This window comes from Platalea leucorodia (assembly GCF_965183815.1).
Source record: "Platalea leucorodia genome assembly, chromosome: 15".
NCBI classification, from domain to species: Eukaryota; Metazoa; Chordata; class Aves; order Pelecaniformes; family Threskiornithidae; genus Platalea; species Platalea leucorodia.
In genome coordinates this window covers 3,544,512-3,562,153 of record NC_138837.1, presented here as the reverse complement: position 1 = coordinate 3,562,153, position 17,642 = coordinate 3,544,512, and the positions used below count along the sequence as shown (strand labels likewise).

At 43.8% G+C, this 17,642-nt stretch overlaps 2 protein-coding genes across 9 annotated transcripts in view; both read left to right on the top strand.

Annotated features, from left to right (window-relative positions):
* Nucleotides 1-6,744, top strand: part of SEC16A (SEC16 homolog A, endoplasmic reticulum export factor) — a 32,132-nt gene extending 25,388 nt beyond the window's left edge. For 4 of the 5 annotated variants that reach the window (XM_082327825.1, XM_082327824.1, XM_082327822.1 and 1 more), the window contains 8 exons: nt 155-211; nt 907-1,018; nt 1,350-1,487; nt 2,172-2,272; nt 2,633-2,707; nt 3,329-3,388; nt 4,298-4,372; nt 5,069-6,744. In XM_082327825.1, the coding sequence (XP_082183951.1) occupies nt 155-211; nt 907-1,018; nt 1,350-1,487; nt 2,172-2,272; nt 2,633-2,707; nt 3,329-3,388; nt 4,298-4,372; nt 5,069-5,137 (687 nt within the window). In that variant the 3' untranslated portion in view covers nt 5,138-6,744. The remainder of the gene's footprint in view (nt 1-154; nt 212-906; nt 1,019-1,349; nt 1,488-2,171; nt 2,273-2,632; nt 2,708-3,328; nt 3,389-4,297; nt 4,373-5,068) is intronic. The other variant, XM_082327823.1, reaches the window with a different exon arrangement.
* A 487-nt stretch (nt 6,745-7,231) lies between these two features.
* On the top strand, nt 7,232-17,629 carry INPP5E (inositol polyphosphate-5-phosphatase E). Of its 4 annotated transcripts, none has more exons than XR_014229813.1 (11): nt 7,232-7,366; nt 8,188-9,256; nt 11,002-11,125; nt 11,864-11,961; nt 12,664-12,788; nt 12,944-13,063; nt 13,452-13,559; nt 14,520-14,681; nt 15,276-15,391; nt 15,858-16,727; nt 17,121-17,254. XR_014229813.1 is itself a non-coding variant. In XM_082327245.1 (11 exons), exons 2-11 carry the CDS (start codon nt 8,400-8,402, stop codon nt 17,251-17,253), a joined length of 1,980 nt encoding a protein of 659 aa, XP_082183371.1. In that variant the 5' UTR covers nt 7,233-7,358; nt 8,188-8,399; the 3' UTR covers nt 17,254-17,629. The 4 variants fall into 4 exon arrangements, 3 of the variants coding, with proteins under 3 accessions (XP_082183371.1, XP_082183369.1, XP_082183370.1); XM_082327245.1 differs by having other exon boundaries at nt 7,233-7,358; nt 15,858-15,994; nt 17,121-17,629; XM_082327243.1 differs by having other exon boundaries at nt 7,233-7,366; nt 15,858-15,994; nt 17,121-17,629.
* Nucleotides 17,630-17,642: the final 13 nt, after the last annotated feature.

Here is a 17,642-nt window from a genome sequence, read left to right as displayed (position 1 = left end):
TTATTCCAAGACTGGCTTTTTAAAAGAAAAGTTACAGGTTTGGGTTTTGTGGGGGTTTTTTTTGGTTTGTGGTTTGTTTGTTTGTTTGTTTGTTTGTTTTTTTGCTTTACAGGTGTGTTTGAACTCCTAATCTTTGACTGTGATTTCCTTGTAGATTGTTTGGGATGAACAGAAACAACGCTGGGTTAATCTGGATGAACCAGAAGAAGAGGTAAAAATCTGAGAACTCATTATTTCTCCAAGTGGAAAATTGAAATCTGTACTGGCACACAATTTTCTTTAATATGCTATTGGCTCTTAAGAGTTTCCTTTTATTGAATTTGGATTAAAATGTGCAACATTTTTTGAAACTAACAAACAGGTTACATGTTCTTATAGTCTACATCCTTATGGAACCATTTGTATTTTTAGTTGCTGGTGTGGATCCAGTAGTTGTGATCGAATTTACAAGGGAATTTACTCTAAACTTAGTCTGGTGTATCTCTTCATAGAGGTTGGCATCACCTAAGCAATTGCTTGTTAATTGATTTGCTGCAAACAGAATATAGGAAAGAATGGTAGGAAGAGTCTGTAGTTTTGAAAATGTAATGCATTGCAAAGCAAAGAAAATTGCACATCCTGGCCGTCCTTGTCATTCAAGGATCTGTCTCAAAACACAAATTGTAAGAACCACTATTGTAAATGTTTCCTTTTAGAGTGAGCATAGATGGGTTGTAGAAATGCCACTTAACGTTAGTTAACTTATCAGACGGAAGATGGGGATTACTGGTCTGCACTCAAGATGTATGTCTGTATACATAATTTTATGTGCCCTGGAACAGGTAAGGAAAAGGAGAAGTCAGACGGATACTTGGTTTAAAACTCAGTCAATGATGTGGCTGGATTTTTTTTTTGTTCTCCCTGCAGAGTAAGCCTCCACCACCACCTCCAACAGGATTTCCTAAAGTTCCTCAGGCTGTTCCACCTGGACCTGGAGGCCCACCTAGCGCCCCTGTCAACATGTTCTCCAGAAGAGCAGGTAACAGACAGCATTAATGCTTGAAGTGTGGAAGACTTCAGATTTGCTATTGCATAAAATGTGAAGGCAGAAGTCTTGGCTTTTCTGGAGTTGTTTGGGAACAGTTGGCAACTCAGTGATATCATGGAGCTGTGGCTGTTGCTGGCTTTGCTTGTGCCTAGCTTCTGCACTGTGACTGCTGTCACAAGGGTATTGTGACTGGGGTAGTATTGTTTTATTCCTGGAGCATTGTTTTCCGATTCTGAAAGACGGCTTAACCAGCAGGCTGTTTGAAATAGACATAGGTAGGGTTGACTAATACAAGGCTTATTTCTGGATTTTTCTGTTTTAGCTGGAAGCAGAGCCCGTTATGTTGATGTCCTGAATCCAGGTGGAACCAAGTCAAGCGGTGCTGTTCCTGCACCATCAGACTTATTTGCCCCCTTGGCACCCATGCCAATTCCTGCAAATGTATTTGTTCCAAACTCAGGTGTGTCATGAGCGGGTAAAATTGTAAGGGGGTTGTATGGTTATTTATGGTTATATGGTCATCTAAGTCAATCTTGCCGGTGTGTGTATTATGTAGCCTTTAATGAACATTTAAGAATGTTCAATCTCATTAACTCCAAATTGTTTTAGAAGTAGAATTAGTCTGGGAACTGCAGTAAACAAATGGGTTAGTAGAGCCCAGCTCTGCATGCTGCTAACAAAGGGGTCCTCTTTTTTGCCCTTTTTTTTTTTTTTTTTTTGCCTTCCCCCCCTTGCAGAGTGGCTCGGCCATCCAAATAGCAAAACTTGAACTGTGCTGCTCAGTATCTCATGCTCACTTCTGACACCTGTTCCTAGTTCCGCAATTGCTATTCAGGGAAAGAAAGGGGGAGGTCATACCTGCACACTTGCTTACCGTCTTTTTTTTTTTTTTTTTCTCCTGCTTTCACTACGTGCTGTGGTGCACCCAGGTTATCTCTATGAACTGTATGCGTCTCCTGCTTTTGCAGACTTGTAACAAGACTGGGGCATCTAGAGACATTGACACTGCCCTCTTTAAATTACCTTTTTCCTGGGAGAAGATTGGTATTGTAGAAATTCAGTTCTGCTGATGTCTCTGCTTCTCATTCTATGAAGTCAAACGCCCTGGTATGGTGTATTTGGCTAAATCCCATTTCCTTTGTAGTTCCAGGGGAGCCCCAGCCGATGGAAGGGAGTGGTGCAGCAGAGCACACACCAGCTGCAAATCAAACCAACACAGATCCTGCTGCAGCTGTTGAACCAGAGGTGCGTTAGGAAGAATATCTTGTATATATAATTCAAACTTCTGATTAAAAAACCCTCATGATTCTGAATAGTAGTTTCATAGCCACAGTATGTACAAAGCATGTTGTTGTTACGCACAAACGTAACGCCTACATTTTAGTAAAAACTGGAGAAGAGAAATGCAAGTGAAAATGGAAGTGGGAAGCCTGTGAAAAGGACCAAAGGGACCAAGAAGATAACATAGGAAGTAGCCACACACTGCATGTTTCACCTGGCTTGATGTATTGTAATGTTGTTTTGCTTCAGTAGGATCATTATAGCAGAAATGTGAAATAGCATCGTAGTAACGAAGATTAACAGAAGTGCATTGTTTTTCTTTAGTATTTAAACCCTGCAATCCTTCCTCCTGGATCTGGACTTCCTGTTTCTAACCCTGATGGCTCCCAATCAGGCGAGGTAAGGCTTGATGCAAAGTAGTTAGCTAATGACCTGTGCAGCATATTTTAACCCTTAATTTGTAGTGGACTTAACATGGGCCATCTAAACCAACAAGTAACTGATTCAGTTGCTGATAACTAGCCGAGATGGAATCGTATGACTGCCTCCAAAATTGTACAGGAAAAACCTCTCAGTCCATACGAGAAGTTCAGCCTCTATGGCCTACGTTCTGTAGTGTGATCTCCTTTTTCTATACAAGTAGACTTTTAGAAGCCTTTTTCAGAGTAAAATGTCAATATCAGTTTGAGGATCTCTTCTTGCCTCCGTGCATGCATATAATTTCACTAATATTAAGTGCGAGACACAAAGAGGAGAATAGATTGCTATGTGCCAGGCAGAGTAACATTACCTTTGTTCCTACTAAATGTTTTCTATATCTACATAATTTTGTGCTTTAAGAAGTCCTTTTGATTTAAACTAACTTCTGGCTTTACGTTTTTTTTAACTTGAAGTTGGTTTAACCTTTGGCAGTGAGACTTTTAAAATTAAATAAAACAACTGAAAGCTTGGGGCAGTGACATGCATGACGACTTTTTTATTTGTGTTTTTTTGTATTTGTGTGTTCTTGCTGTTTTGTAGCTTTCGCGCTCTAGTTCAATGAGTTCATTATCACGTGAAGTAAGCCAGCATTTTAATCAGGTACATGTGGCTGGCCATTCTCATTTATGTTAACTTATTTACTTTTCCCCTCTTTATTTTGCATTTGCTCAAATACTTACTAATGCTACTTCTAGTCATTTTCCCCTCTTCTCATTTCACAGAAATAACGTTAAAAGTGACTAATGATGTAGTGTTCCTTTTAACACTCAAACAGGGTCTTCAGAGTTTTTTTTATATTTATGAGAATGCATGTAGTCTGGGCATGCTTTTTGTTTATGTTCATGTTCCTAAGAGATTCACTTAATAATTTTGATCAGCTCTTTCCTGGGATACCAAAGAAGTCAGTTGATTTTAAACAAACAAATAAACAAAACCCTCCCAAAAACCTCCTAAAAAGACTCACACAAGCAAAACCTTGTCATTCTGCTGGTGCCAGTCTCAAATCGGTAACAATACCATTGCCTGTTTCATCTGCAAAAGCCCCTGTAGGAATTAAAGGAATGCTTCATCTCTGCTGTAAGTTCCAGTACTGTGGGGTCACCATAAAGGGGTGACACAAACTTTTTCTGATATTTCTTAGTAAAGCAAAACTTGATGTAGATGGTTTATTTTGGGGCAAGTCCTAAGGCATACTAACAAAAGCAGAAGGTACTAATTCAGTGAAGTCGCACCGGTGTCTTGTTTTGGTTTTGCATGCTTTGGATTTTCAGAGCTATTTACAGTTTATGCATGTGACATTGTTTTGCCAATTCCTACATAAAGCAAGTTTAATATTAAAGATATGGATGCAAACTGTACCAGCACTTTTTGCAGTTGTTACAATATGCTGCGCTGTCCGTATTGTTGGCATTATTACTGTGAATATTTTCTCTGTATGACTAAGCAAACCACATTTGAGAGGCAGTGAAGCTCTGCAGTTCTGTAACTTCATTATTATCTACTTTCTAGCCTGCCACTGTACCACCTTCGGGGGGACCTTCAGCAGGAACAGTACCGTTCTACAATCCTTCTCAATTTGCACAAGTGAGTAAAGGCCTCATCTTTACTTCGAACAAAACCATAGACTTGTTAGCCCTGTCTGTTAAACCAAGTCGTGAAATGTTGCTTGAGTAAATCGTAGTCGTGCTGAACCTTCTTGTTTTAAGTGAGATAATCCAGTCTGTCACCTGGTTTGCCTCTGGGCTTTCCCTGCCTTTGCAGCATTTGGGAATTTTGCAAGATAAAGTAATGGAACAGCAGCTGCTACACTGCAGTCTTTTTCGTCTGTTCTCAAACCAAGTGTGAAGGGTTAAAAGGTTGTGTGACAGAAGAGGCCATCTCACTGTCACGGGTACCTGCATTACAGCAAGGGTTGCTGTACATAGAACGAGGCTCTTGCTACTGCAGGATGAGTTTCCCTTGCCTGGTTAGAGCCACAAAGAAGAAAACTGTTTAAATGTGTACTGCTGTGAAAATCTGGTGCCTCTGAGGTGTGATTTAGCTTTGATAGTCAACATCACCTGGCAAGCAGAGTCTTAACCTTGGATGCATTTTGATTTTGTGTTTTACTAGCTTAATCTGGACTGTTGCATGTAGAGTGCTAAATGTGCATATAAACAGGTGCTAGACTGGTCTAAGTAAACAGGTTGGCGTTCAAAACTTTTATTGCCGGCTTTTTGTATTTTGTTTCCAGTATGACGCTTTTACAGAGCATTTTTTATTCCTGTTCTCCTTTTTCAGTCTCCTGCAGCCCCTGGAAGTTCAAGGCTGGGAAGAATTGGACAGAGGAAGTATCCAACACTGAAGTAGAACACAATGGCTTTGTATTTGGAATTCTCACTCGTGTTCTGGGTATACAAAGAACTATTCAATCTTACGGCACATGGTATCAGTACTAGCTGCAGTTGACATGACAGAAATATAACGATGGGTGATTTTTTTCCATGGGTCTCCCTACTTGCACCTCATCTACGCAAATCATTACCAAACATGAAATATATGTAACTTTTCCTTTTAAAAAACCTGGCTAGAAATAGCTTTGCTGTGATAAAGAATAGACACAAGGGAGGAAATAGTTGCTGTCTGTTACAAAAACTATGTGTAAATTGCATAGGCAATTTATTCCTTAAGTTTATTTTAAACCTACTAGGTGTGACCTTCGAAGACATAGTTTCAGGGATTCCTTAATTTCTGAAGGATGCTCCCCTCCCAGCAGGGGAAAAACACGTGCACATTGTAACATAACGCTCTGTGGCCTTAAGAGGACCATGCACAATTGTCATGCTTATCAAACAGGACTTGGTTTGTCAGTGTGTAAAATCGGAGTTGTTCATCTGGGAAATGCCTCTTGCTGGTTTGTTTTTTGAAGGGGGGGAGGGGGCCACAGCTCATCCAAATAAATTGACCTGTATTGAATGAAAACTGTGACTGTAATCTAATACTAATTTGATTTGGATCTTACCTAGTATGTATGTAGTTTGTGGTTTAGACTACTTGTAAAGCAAATTGTATAGTCTGAAAGAAGCTCTCTGTATAATAGCCAATGCTGTACTATTTGACGAGTGAGTGTTCTTTTAAGTGCAATACGGTTACTTGCTTTCTCTCAAACGGCTGGCACTGTACGATTAAGGTGGTAACAGCTTGAAGGTTGTTGAAGTTTTTTCCCGTTGAGTGCCAGAATCAGCGTAATACTCTGTTCTTGAATTTCCATTACTAAAATAACCAAGGTCTTAAATAGCTAACAGCTGAATTTCAAACATACTAAAAGTAGACGGATTAGACCTCTACTGATGGACTTTGAAATTTTTAGGTTTAATATAGGAAATCTCGAAAACCATGATATGCAACATTCATATTCACTGAAGAATCTGAATTATCTGCAAAGAGAGAAATAAACTTTAAATATTTATTAAATCATTAGGCCATATTTTATTTAGAACTTGCCACCAAACTATTTGATTTTACTTGAATTTCTGCCCATGAGTAGAAATAATGTGAATGTGAAATTGCCAGTGTTGGTCCCCAGTTGTGTTTTGTTTTTTTTTTTTCTTTTCCTGAATAACACCACCTTTCTAAGATCTCGATAGCCTTACGTATGTCCTAAAAGGTTTGTATGTAGCAGAAGTAAAATGCTGTTTGGGGGGATTAGAAACCTTTGCATAATGGTCCATACTCGATTCCAAACGTGGTCAGCAGCAGTCGGTGTGGTTTACTTTTCTATAAATGAAACCTGGTCAGACGCTTGGCTTTCCTCTAGTTCAGCCAGGCTGCTGATTATTTTCTCCTTTCAGTAGAGACTGCCAAACAACTTAATTCAAGAAGGCTTCCTCTGAGGTGGGAGCGGCTATCTTTCCTAAGTGTAAGATTTGACACTGTAAATTCTTAAATAAAATATTTTGCGCTCTGGAGCACTTTCACATTTTACTACTTCTTGTGGTTATTGCCGTAGCAAGCTGGGTGAAGGAACCTTTCCTGTACGTTTGGTGGTGGTCCGTACTGGAACCGGCGTCGGACGCGGGGCTGTGCATGAGTATCTTCATTGAAATGTTCGAAATTGAAGCTGTAGACTTAACATAAGCAACTTTTTTTTTTTTTTTTAAAAAGTGTAAAATGCTATCTTTAAACTGCTTATTTAAATGCCGCCTTAATCGGGCATGGATCGTGACGGTCGTGGGTTTATTCGATTTATTTATTTATTTATCGCCCCCCGCCCAGGGCGGGGCCTGGCGGTGCGCTCCTCCCGCCGCCAGGGGGCGCTGCCGCTGCCCGCGGGGCGGGCCCAGCCTCGCCGCCGTTGCTACGGGCCGGGCCGCGGGCGCGCAGCGGGGCTGGGGCGGCCTCCACCGCCGCCCGCTCGGCCTGCCCGCCCGCCGGGCCGGGGCGGCTGCCCGCCCTGCCTCCGGGCCCGCGGGGAAGGGTGGCTGCGGCGGGGCCCGGGCCGCGTCCCGCCCGCAGCGGCGGGTGAAGTCCCGCCGAGGCCGGCGCAGCGGAGCGGGCGGCAGCGGGCCCGGAGGTCGGTGGTCTCTCAGCGGTGAGCGGGTCCGTGCCGCGTCCGCGGGGGGCGGCCCGTGGGTGGGGTCCGGTCCGTCCTCCCCTCGGCCGGGGCTGGGGTCGTCGTGGCGAGGCGGGTGGGTGAGAAAGCGAGGTGCGAGGAGCTGGCGAAGCCGCCCCTGCCGTCTGGTCAGCGGCGAGAGCGGGCGGCTTCACCCCGGGTACAAAACCAGCCTTCTGGTGTGCTTTGGCAGGATTTTGCATTTCCAGCGTAGAGCTACTGAGCGTACCGCTGCAGGTGGGAAGCTCGGTTTGCGATAACTGTAGGATAACGAGGTGCTTCCCCCCCTAAGCAGGAGTTTGCCTTAAACCCCATCTCCCTAAGGCTGCTCCTTGGATATTTTCTCAGTTTGAGCGGCAGCGGCCGGGGCTTGGCACAAAGCAAGAAAAGGTGGCAGCGATCTCCCCGCTGTGAGATCACCGTGGAAGCTGAGATCACTGGAAATTTCCTGGCCTCTGGCAGCGAGCGCTGTGGGCAGCCTGGAGGCTGGTTGTACCGGTGACTCGCTGTGCAGCAAGAACAAGCTGTGGTTTATGTGCAGTTTTGATTTCCTTTCATGCTAACAGTATACACAACCTTGTCTTAGAGAAGTCTGTACGCAGCTGTGATGCCTACAGCAGCGAGGAAGTCAGTTCACTGCTCTGCTCTTGGAAAAAAAAGAAAATAACATTGGTTTTCTAACAAGGTCATGTTAAGGTTTGAATTGTTCTAGAGGGAGGCCCTGTCAGGAGCTTGCTTTCTGATTAAGGAGCAGAGCTCGCAGCTCAATAACTTTTCATTCTTACGTGTTTCTCTTGGGGAAATCCAGGTATCCCACCTCTTGAAATTTTTGCAGACAATGCATCTGCCTACACATACACCTGCCCTTCGTTCTCGACTAAAGACTGAGCTGCCTTCCATTTCTGTGTCTTTCTGGCTTGGTTAAAGCCCTGTGAACCTGTGGGGTAAGCAAGGGAAGGAAGCTATGCTGTGAGGAACTCTTCGTATGGAGCAGTGTCCATAGCTGGTACCCGGGGGAGAATGAGTACTCCAAATGGATTTCCACAGCACTCAGGGGCATGCGTTACTCAGAGCATGGAGGGTGGAGCAGTACAGGACCTGCACGCTAAAAAAGCTGGCAAAGCAGCAAAGAAGGAGGCTGGTGGCAATGGGGTGCTTACCTTTGAAGATCCTCCAAGTGTAGGCACTTCTTTAAATGAAACCTTAAAGTTTCTACCAGATGAACTCAAAGCTAATATGAAAATTAAATCGATCACTCCAAGGCCTCCTCGGAAACCCCGGCTGGAGCGTGCTGCATCTCTGGATGAGAAAAGCTGGAGGAGGTGGAGGCGGTTTAGAACGAGTCAGGAAAGCCTGACTGATCCCAATGAGACAAGTTCCTCCAACGGTTCCCTGCAGGAAGCGTCCCTCAGCCCTCCCGTCAGGGGTAGGGCAAGCCCCTGCCATCAGTGCTGCCAGCAGAATTCCTTGCACAGTTCACCAGACGCCTCGGAAACCAGTCCCGTGGGGAAGAGCAGAGGAGGTTCCGCCGACCTGGGGAAACGAGCCTCCGAGATCTCCAGTGCCTTTGGTGGGCTTCTGCGGGGGAAAGCGTTTGCAGGTGGCAAACCCCGGCTGTCCCAAATAATGCCGGCTCGACCTCTGCCACCTATGGAGCTCAATGTGGCCTCTCACACGCTGAGGACAGCTAATAAGATTGACTCAGATTATATGGATTATCGACATTATTCTCAGCACAAGTTCGGGAGGGTGAGCAGCAGCTTGAGCGACAGCAGGCTACATGGCAACGGGATGGTCTATGATAATTGCTCCACAGACTCCATGAAATCTACGTTCAGCCTGCTCACCCCCATTCGCTCCAAGGATGTTCGAAGCAGGTACGTCCCCCAGCTTCTCGTGGCAAAGTTTGGGGTGTGTTAGCAGGGAGCCAGCTGTGCTGCGGAATCCTGCTGGGCAGAGGTGGGGAACTTCAGACCGACGGGTAAAGCACAAAAGTTGTTCTGTGGTGTTTAACCTCCTGTGGAGACTGGAAACAGTTTGAAGATGAAGAGATTAGTACAAATACTCTATATTTGTTCCTTTCAGCTGGGTGTTGTTTTTCATAAATGTAAGTTATATAAATGTAGCTGTGCATGCTAACAGTTGGGAAAAAACTTTTTTTAAAAAAATCTAAAAGTACATTGGGCTTGAACTGAAATATTAAATGGCAGGAAGAAACCCAAATATTTTAGCTTCTATCATGCAGTACTATCACAATCCTGTAAGGTGCTGAGGGTCCTCTGCAGATGCTGAGCTTGTTTGGCTTCTGGCAGGATCAAATCACGTACTGTGTACTGCTTCAGTGTCCCACAGGAGCTCCTCTGCCCCAGCTTTTCCAGGATTCTCTCAAGGAATAGTGCCATTCCACTCAGATCTCACCACTTTCTCCTAGCGCGACCCTGACCTCTTGCTCTGGTTGCTCATTTGTCTTCATTCTTAGTTAAGTTTAGATTATTGATTGGAGGGAACTGAGGTGGGTATTATTAATCTGCTTGCTAGTGTATGGAATCCTCTTCTTGTGTTGGCTGCAGACCCTCTGTCTGTGAAGACGTGCCAGCACACAGCGCAAGCAGCGCAGCGAGTATTACTGACAATAGCGTAGGTCAGGAAACGCGTTAAAAGGTAAAGGATACCAAGTACTCAGCTAAAGGTTGCGTGTTATAGATACACAACAGTCTGTAAGACCTCGAGGGATAAATCTGATCTGATCCAAAGAGTGGGAATCAGTGGTACAGGGAAGAATAATTCTGAGAGACAAATTAAGGTGTTACTGGTAGAAAAGCCCCAAAGATAGACTGTTGCTTGTTTGCTGTAAGGGGTTTTCTTTCACTTCCCTCTGCAAAGCTGTTGGAGTCAGGTGAGCAGCTGGGTAGATCAGTGGGTTGTGCAGCATTCCCTGACATTATTTGCAGAGCTTAAGCAAGATTAAAAATGCTTATTCAACTTGCAGTCCTTTTGCCAATACCCCTTGCTTTTGTAAGCAGCGTGTTCTTTGGAGAGGCAGGCGATGTGGGGCAGATCTATCCTTTTCGAATGAGATGTTCTTTTAGACCTCAGGCTCAACAAATCGTTTACTTGAAAGCTAATTTGATGAGCTGAGCGGAAGGAAGAATGTGAGTTTGAATCCTTGATGAGGAGCAACTTGGTGCCAGAACATTGGGAATGGTGGAGCTATTTTCACGTTTTAAGTAAACTGAGCTGCTTCAAGATACTCAAATACCAAACCAATCGCTCCATTTTGTGTCTGCAGTAAGCACTAGGGGGATTGAAGACTTTGGATGGCTTAAGTCTTCTCACCACAGAACCTGTGCAGCCTCAGTCTCACCATCGTACTCGTGTCCTGGCTTTGACGAGGCAGGTTTATGACAATAATTTTTTTTTCTTGCATATGATCCATGAACTCTCTATAAGGGTTGGAACTTTATAAGGAACTTCAGGCAAGTAGAACAATATATAAATACTAAATGCCTTTTTCTTGAGCTAAGGTACGTTCTTATTAACACAAGATTCAAGCATTACAAACCATTATTCCAACTGTCGTGCCGTTTCCTTAGATGCTCTTTTACGGGTCTTCTGTTCACAGAAGCTATTTGGAAGGCAGCCTTCTGGCGAATGGTGCCTTACTGGGAGCAGAAGAACTTAGCAAATATTTCCCTGATCGGAATATTGGAATTTTTGTGGCCACCTGGAACATGCAGGGTCAGAAGGTATGTGCACATAAGTCTCCACAGATCTTTTGCAGTGGTAAAGTTACCCCATCTTTACTGCAAGGACTGGCGCGATGTTTTTTTTCTGTTTGTGACTATGTTCCTCGTCAGCCTGAGTTCATCATCTTTATCAGATTACAAGGCGCTCTCATGCATGTTCATCTTAGTGAGAGAGTCATTGTAACGGGGTTCCTCAGATACCAGGTGTGAGCTTGCTAGTGCCGCTGTTTTTTTGTGGCAGCTCCTTTACGCTCCGTTCCAATTAGAGTCATATGAAGATGACTGACGATTTAGTGCTTATGGGGAGAACGTCTCTGATAAAGAACACAGCCTCCTGCCTACATCTTCACGTAGCCTAGGAATTCAAGATTGATTCTGCCGGGTGTCTGAGAAGCTATGCTTGGAAGAACACAAGCAGCCCCTGGGGTGTTCAGTAAATGGCCTCAGAGCTTGGTAAAAAGAAAGGATCCCAGGAAATTAGAAACATCACATTACGGGCCCACATGGCTGAACTGTGGAATCTTGGTTACTCCTGGAGCGACAGCAGTTGAAGTTTGCCTTTGGGAACAAGAATTTTTAGTATTATCACTTAACCTAGTTTTTGAAGCCTGAATTGTTTGCATATGCTGTGGAACTTGTAGCTTAGCCTGGACTTCTCTTGTACTTTTCTAGTAAATCTTTGCATAACTAATATTGCTATTTTCTCTTTTTTTTTTTTTCTTCTTTTTTAAATAATAGGAACTTCCAGTGAATCTGGATGACTTCTTATTACCAACAGATCCTGACTATGCCCAGGACATGTATGTCATTGGGGTTCAAGAAGGCTGTCCAGACAGGTAGCAAAAACAATGTAATGAACCATCCTCTTCTATTGTTAACTAATTACTTTGGTTTTAATTAGTCTGGAAATAATCCCATCATATTCTTAGTGTTTTCAATAAACAACCCATTTAGTAAGACTCTGAATTCCATTGCATGAGCACCAGGGAAAATGGGTTTTAGAGGAAAACGTCACAAAAGTCTGTAAATACAGAACTTGGTCCTGTTGTCAGGGCAGCAAAAACTCCTGTCTGATTTCTGTGGGCATCTTGCGTAGATCTGAGCTGGCTGTGAGCTAGCTGACGGGCTGGCTGTTAGTGTTAGCAGCCCCGTGCTCATTAGTAGTACATTGCTGCAAATTTCTAGTCTGTCTGAGATTGACCAACCCTAGAAGAGCAGGCTGAAGCCTCCTGTCAGACCCTGCTTTTTTAGGGTATCTTCCCAGTGGGACTCTCTTTTCCTCAGATTTGCAAGCTGCTCAGTGCAGCGGCAGTAATACTTTCTCACCAACACGCAGAGCCTGCTGCACGGCATGTGTGGAGTTACACGTCAAACTGACCAGCCTTCACTGCAGCATCGCTGTGGCGGTGGAGGTTTTGCTTACGCTTACTTGCTGTTCTTTATCAGAGGGATTGCTCTGTTTTCACAATGCTGATTTCCTTTCCTGGTTATTGTCTCTTGTACTGTCCTTGCGATCCAGCTGTTGTTCTTTCCTGCAGAAGAGAGTGGGAGATCCGCCTGCAAGAGACGCTAGGCCCCCACTACGTCATGCTCTACTCTGCTGCACATGGGGTGCTGTACATGTCCGTCTTCATTCGGAGGGACCTGATCTGGTTCTGCTCAGGTATGTGGTCCAGTAAGAGCTGGAGAGTGGGGAGGTGAAAGGACTGCTGCCATCAGGTGTCTTGTCCTTTTCTCCAGGGCTGTCCCTCCCCTAACTTCCCTGCTCACCGTCTCTAGAGGCTTTTCAGTAAAAGCAGCTGCTTCTTCTCCTTCCAGAAGTGGAGTATGCCACGGTGACAACTCGAATCGTATCTCAGATCAAAACCAAGGGAGCTCTGGGAATCTGCTTCACGTTTTTTGGGACCTCCTTTCTCTTCATCACCTCCCACTTCACATGTGAGACATTTACAGTCTTGTTAGAAGGGTCCTGATTGAGGGAGGAGGAGGATTGCTTTACAAAGGTAAAAAAGCTGCAGGGGGATAGAGGAGCAGGACAGACTGAAGTCAAAGCTCAGGATTGCTGACAACAATAAGGGAGGAGGATTTTTTGGTAGCAAACTCGCAAAAGAACTGTGTTTAGAAAAACAGAAATGAACTCTGCACAATCGTGTCCCTTTTTCCACACTTTCTGTCATTATCTTTCAGTCTGTATGCTCCCTGGGTCAGTGTTACATTTTACATGTGGAAAATGTCTGATGTCCTTTGGAAGCTCCCGTTATAACCAGAAAAGGTAATTGAATTAAAATGACGCATCGTTGGCAGTAATGGGATTTCTGTCTTTCAGCTGGGGACAGTAAGGTGAATGAGAGGAAGCTGGACTACAATAAAACCATTCAAGCCCTTACACTTCCCAAGAACGTTCCGGACACAAACCCATATCGATCCAGTTCTAGTAAGTGTGAAACCATGCTTGTGTGGGAGCCCAAAAGAACAGAGGTTGTGCATTGTCTTTCGGTCTACACTAAGGAAGCGAGAATGAGAGCGCTAATTTGAGACGGTATAAAAAGAGACCACGGGTCTTTTTTCTGAGGATGGTTATTATTCACGTGATTTTTTTTTTTTTTAGGTGGGGCATAATTTTGGGGGAATTTGAGAGAAAAAGTTGAAATGGAGGGGGAGAGAGAAAATTCAAAAGGAATATTCACGTGATGTATTTTTTCTCAGAACAGCAATAAGATCATTTTGGTGCAATTTTTATCAATATTATGGATGTGTTTCACTTCCCAAGTGTTTTCTAGAACAAGTAGAAATTACTGTGTTTCAAAGCTTAAGAGAAAGAACATTATTTCAATCTGTGTATGCATGGGTCAGCATATTGTTTGCCAAATCCTATTCTTGTTTCTTAGTACTGAGCTGTTAACATGGCGCCCAGATATATAGCTAAGCCCTTTTTCTAGGAAGATGAATTTACTCTTTGTCTGCAGTGTAGCATTAGGTTTTTGTGTTCATACTATTTTTAGGTCCTATAGATAGTTTGGTCTCTTTGCAGCTTCTTCTGTGATTTTTTAAACATCTGTTCTATTTTCTACTGGTTTTTTATTACCACATTCTGTAATGGTCACAGGCTGAAAACATGCTCAAGTATTATATCTCCTGGTAGTAAAAAGAATTTATGCCTGTTCTTTGAACGTACCTAGCAGCACTCTCAGCAAGCTATGCATCATACAGCTCTCACTTCGAAAGAATTAAGTGAGTTTCATTTTAATGAGCGTGTAGCTACATCATATACTTTAATTTTCCTCAAAAGTCAAAAGGAGATTCAGGGAAGATAAGTTTGGGATTTTTTTTTTTTGCTTTCAGAACTTTTCAGGATGTTTACCTTTATACTGATACTTCTGGTTTGAATTTGCAGGTGATGTCACAACTCGGTTTGATGAAGTATTCTGGTTTGGTGACTTCAACTTCCGACTAAATAAGGATCGCGAGACTGTGGATTCCATCTTGAACCAGAAGCCAGAAACAGATGTGTCCAAGCTACTGGCGTATGACCAGCTTACTAGTGAAATGAGTAGGGGTGAGAGACGGCTGTTTTTCTCCCTAGCCACTGGGAAGAGAGATATCTACGCATAGAAATAATTACAGCCAAATCCCTATTTCCTAGAGACGTTCCCTGCTTTCTCTTGTTAAATTCCCTAAAAAAGGAAGTCAGCAGTTGTCGAACACAGTGGCTGTCTGTACAAGGGACTTTTTGCTGTAGCATTTTGCTATGTATAGTGTCATCTCCCAAACCATTTACTGCTCTGTTTCAGCTGACTCCTCTATAAACTGGACACCGTCCTGTCACAGTGTCTAGGGCATTTGGATCTGAATAGCTAGCATTTGCAAAGCATCATGAGCTTTCAGTGGAAGGGGAAGCGCAAGCACCAAGTGTTCTTTGTTTAAATAGCCACTGACTAAAGAGCCACTGGCTATTTTTTATCCTCACTATGTAAGAACTTGAGCTTGCTCACTTTCTGGAGCCCCAGCCCAGGTTTGTCTAGTCATGTCTGTACATGGCTGTTGTTTCTAGCCAGCATTAGTTAAGCAGTGTTGAATAAATGCAGAAAGTGTGCCGGGTTCTTGGGAAGGAGGAATTCGTTGTTCATGCTGTTCTCCCCTTCCCTTACAGGGTCTATTTTCAAAGGATTCCAAGAGGCTAACATTCATTTCCGTCCTTCCTACAAGTTTGACATAGGAAAGGACACCTATGACACCACTTCCAAACAAAGGACTCCTTCCTACACGGTAAGAGATGATTTCAGAGCAGCGTGCTCGGAAGGGCTGCCTAGCCTCCCATCGGCCTCCAAAGGGGATTCTCACCTGTGGGGAAAAAGCTGCCTTCCACAGTTGGCCTGCATGGGATAGGGATGTGCCGAGATTTGTTGCTTAAGGGCAACAGGGCATGTGGAACTGGTTTGGAAGAAAGGATTGTTGAATCTGTGAGCACAGGGGGAGTCTGGCACAGGCTGCTCATCTTATTTTCCCTGCCTTACATCCTGTTCCAGTGCATTCTCCGCTTTGCTTAGAGCTGGGCACAGAACTGCTATTAGGATCAGATTCATTCTTCATTAATGTATCCCTGTCCAAGATCCTTAATTTCACTAAGTGGAGTGTGATAAATGAATGGATTTGTCTTGTGAACAGTGCTGCTTTCCAGGGTGGATATGCAAAGGGAGTTACCATCAGTCTCCCCTTTCTCTCTGCCTCCCAGGATCGAGTTGTATACCGCAGTCGGTACAGAGATGACATCCAAGCTGTCAAGTATTCCTCTTGTCCTGTGATCAAAACTTCAGACCATCGGCCTGTATTTGCCTTGTTTCGAGTGAAAGTGAGGCCTGGCAGAGACAAGTTAGTACCTCCTTATGCCACTCTGTACGATTGCACATGGCTCCAGTGACCCTGAGGATATGCTCCTGTTCAGTTTGTCCTCTCAGGAGAGGCCCTGAAATAGCATTAATCCTGTGTAGCTCACTGTGCAGCCTGTTTGTTTTTTACCCAATATATGCTCTCAGTGGTCAGAGCAGTAAGAGCGCTTAAACCTTGCACTGACATCTGAAATCCCTGCTGCCGGGTCCCTTAATCCTCCTGAGGGAGATAAATGGAGTCCGTTGCAATTGACTATAAATCTGTGTTTCATCTGAGATGCAGCTCTCTGGTTTTTTCCTATCAGCATGGACAGCTTTCCTCTTCTGTTCCTCTTTCCCTCTTTGGGATCAATGCAGTTTTCTCTCCCCGGTGGTGGCTGCATTTCAACACAGCAGTATGTCAGTGGAGTATTTTGAGATCCTCCAAGTTTCTAAATGTCCACTGTGGGCTGCCATGCTAGTAGAACTCCTTAGAAGATTTGGTTAAGTCACTGAAACTTAGTCTCTCTCTTTTCTGTGAATAGCGTGCTCAGGGATTTCATGACCCAGGTATCTAGAAAATGGTGATTTCTCAAAGCACTTGATCAGCAGTGCAATTAGAATTGGGATTTTTTTTTTTGTTTATGGGTATTAAATACCCATTAAATAGAAATATTGCAGAGTCTGTGAAGCTGGGCTGCTGGGGTTTCCTTCTGGCCTCTCTAGAACAGACCAAGGTAAGAACTGTTGTGCACGACCCATACCAGCGAATACACCAAGCTAACACTAAGCTACTTTAGCTTTTCAAATGAGTGGTTTGGGGTTTAGGGTCATAAAGAATGTCCTCCATGTGTGTCCCTTATGAATGCAGGCATGTTCATGCTTAAATTGAAAGTACATTTGCCTTTTACAACCAATATTTTCTTAATTTAAATGTATTGTGAAAAACCGTAACTTGTTGCTGTGGAAGAATTTTGTTTTACCCATTTTCTCCCACAGCAGTAGCTGAACGCCTTAAGAAAGTAGAAATTAGGTTTCTGGCCTTTGTTGTATGAACTAGTTGGGAAACGTTGGGCAAACAAGAAGAATGTATTTGCACCCTGATGTAATTGCTTGTGTTTATATTGTAGCATTCCCCTGGCTGCAGGGCAGTTTGACCGAGAACTCTATTTAATCGGAATAAAGAGGCGGATTACAAGGGAACTTCAGAAACGGCAAGAGCAAAAGGACCAAAAATCCAGCAGCATATGTAGCATTTCCTGAGCTGAGAACTCTGCGATGCTTGTGGTAGAGGTGCCCGGAAAGAGGATTTCAGGCCACGGCAAACTCTGCAGGGAATTGTCTGCTTAAGCACCTCTGGCAGTTGCTGTGGCTTGTGCGAATGTCTTAAACCTCATCCTGGATTCATTTGCATGAGCTAATCCATGTAGCTCAAGTGCTTTTGCTGAAGAAAACGGAGTCAGTTCTTTAGGACATCCATCCCAACAGATGTAATTGATTTATTTTTAATCGTACTATCTTCGGAAGCAACCAGATGCAGTCTCTTGGTCCTAAGATGACTCCACGCAGGGGGCACAGCTTCTGGAATTGGCATGACCGGGGGCAGGGGACCTAAGAAAAGCCTGCAGAAAGGTGAAAATTTTTGTTTGTCT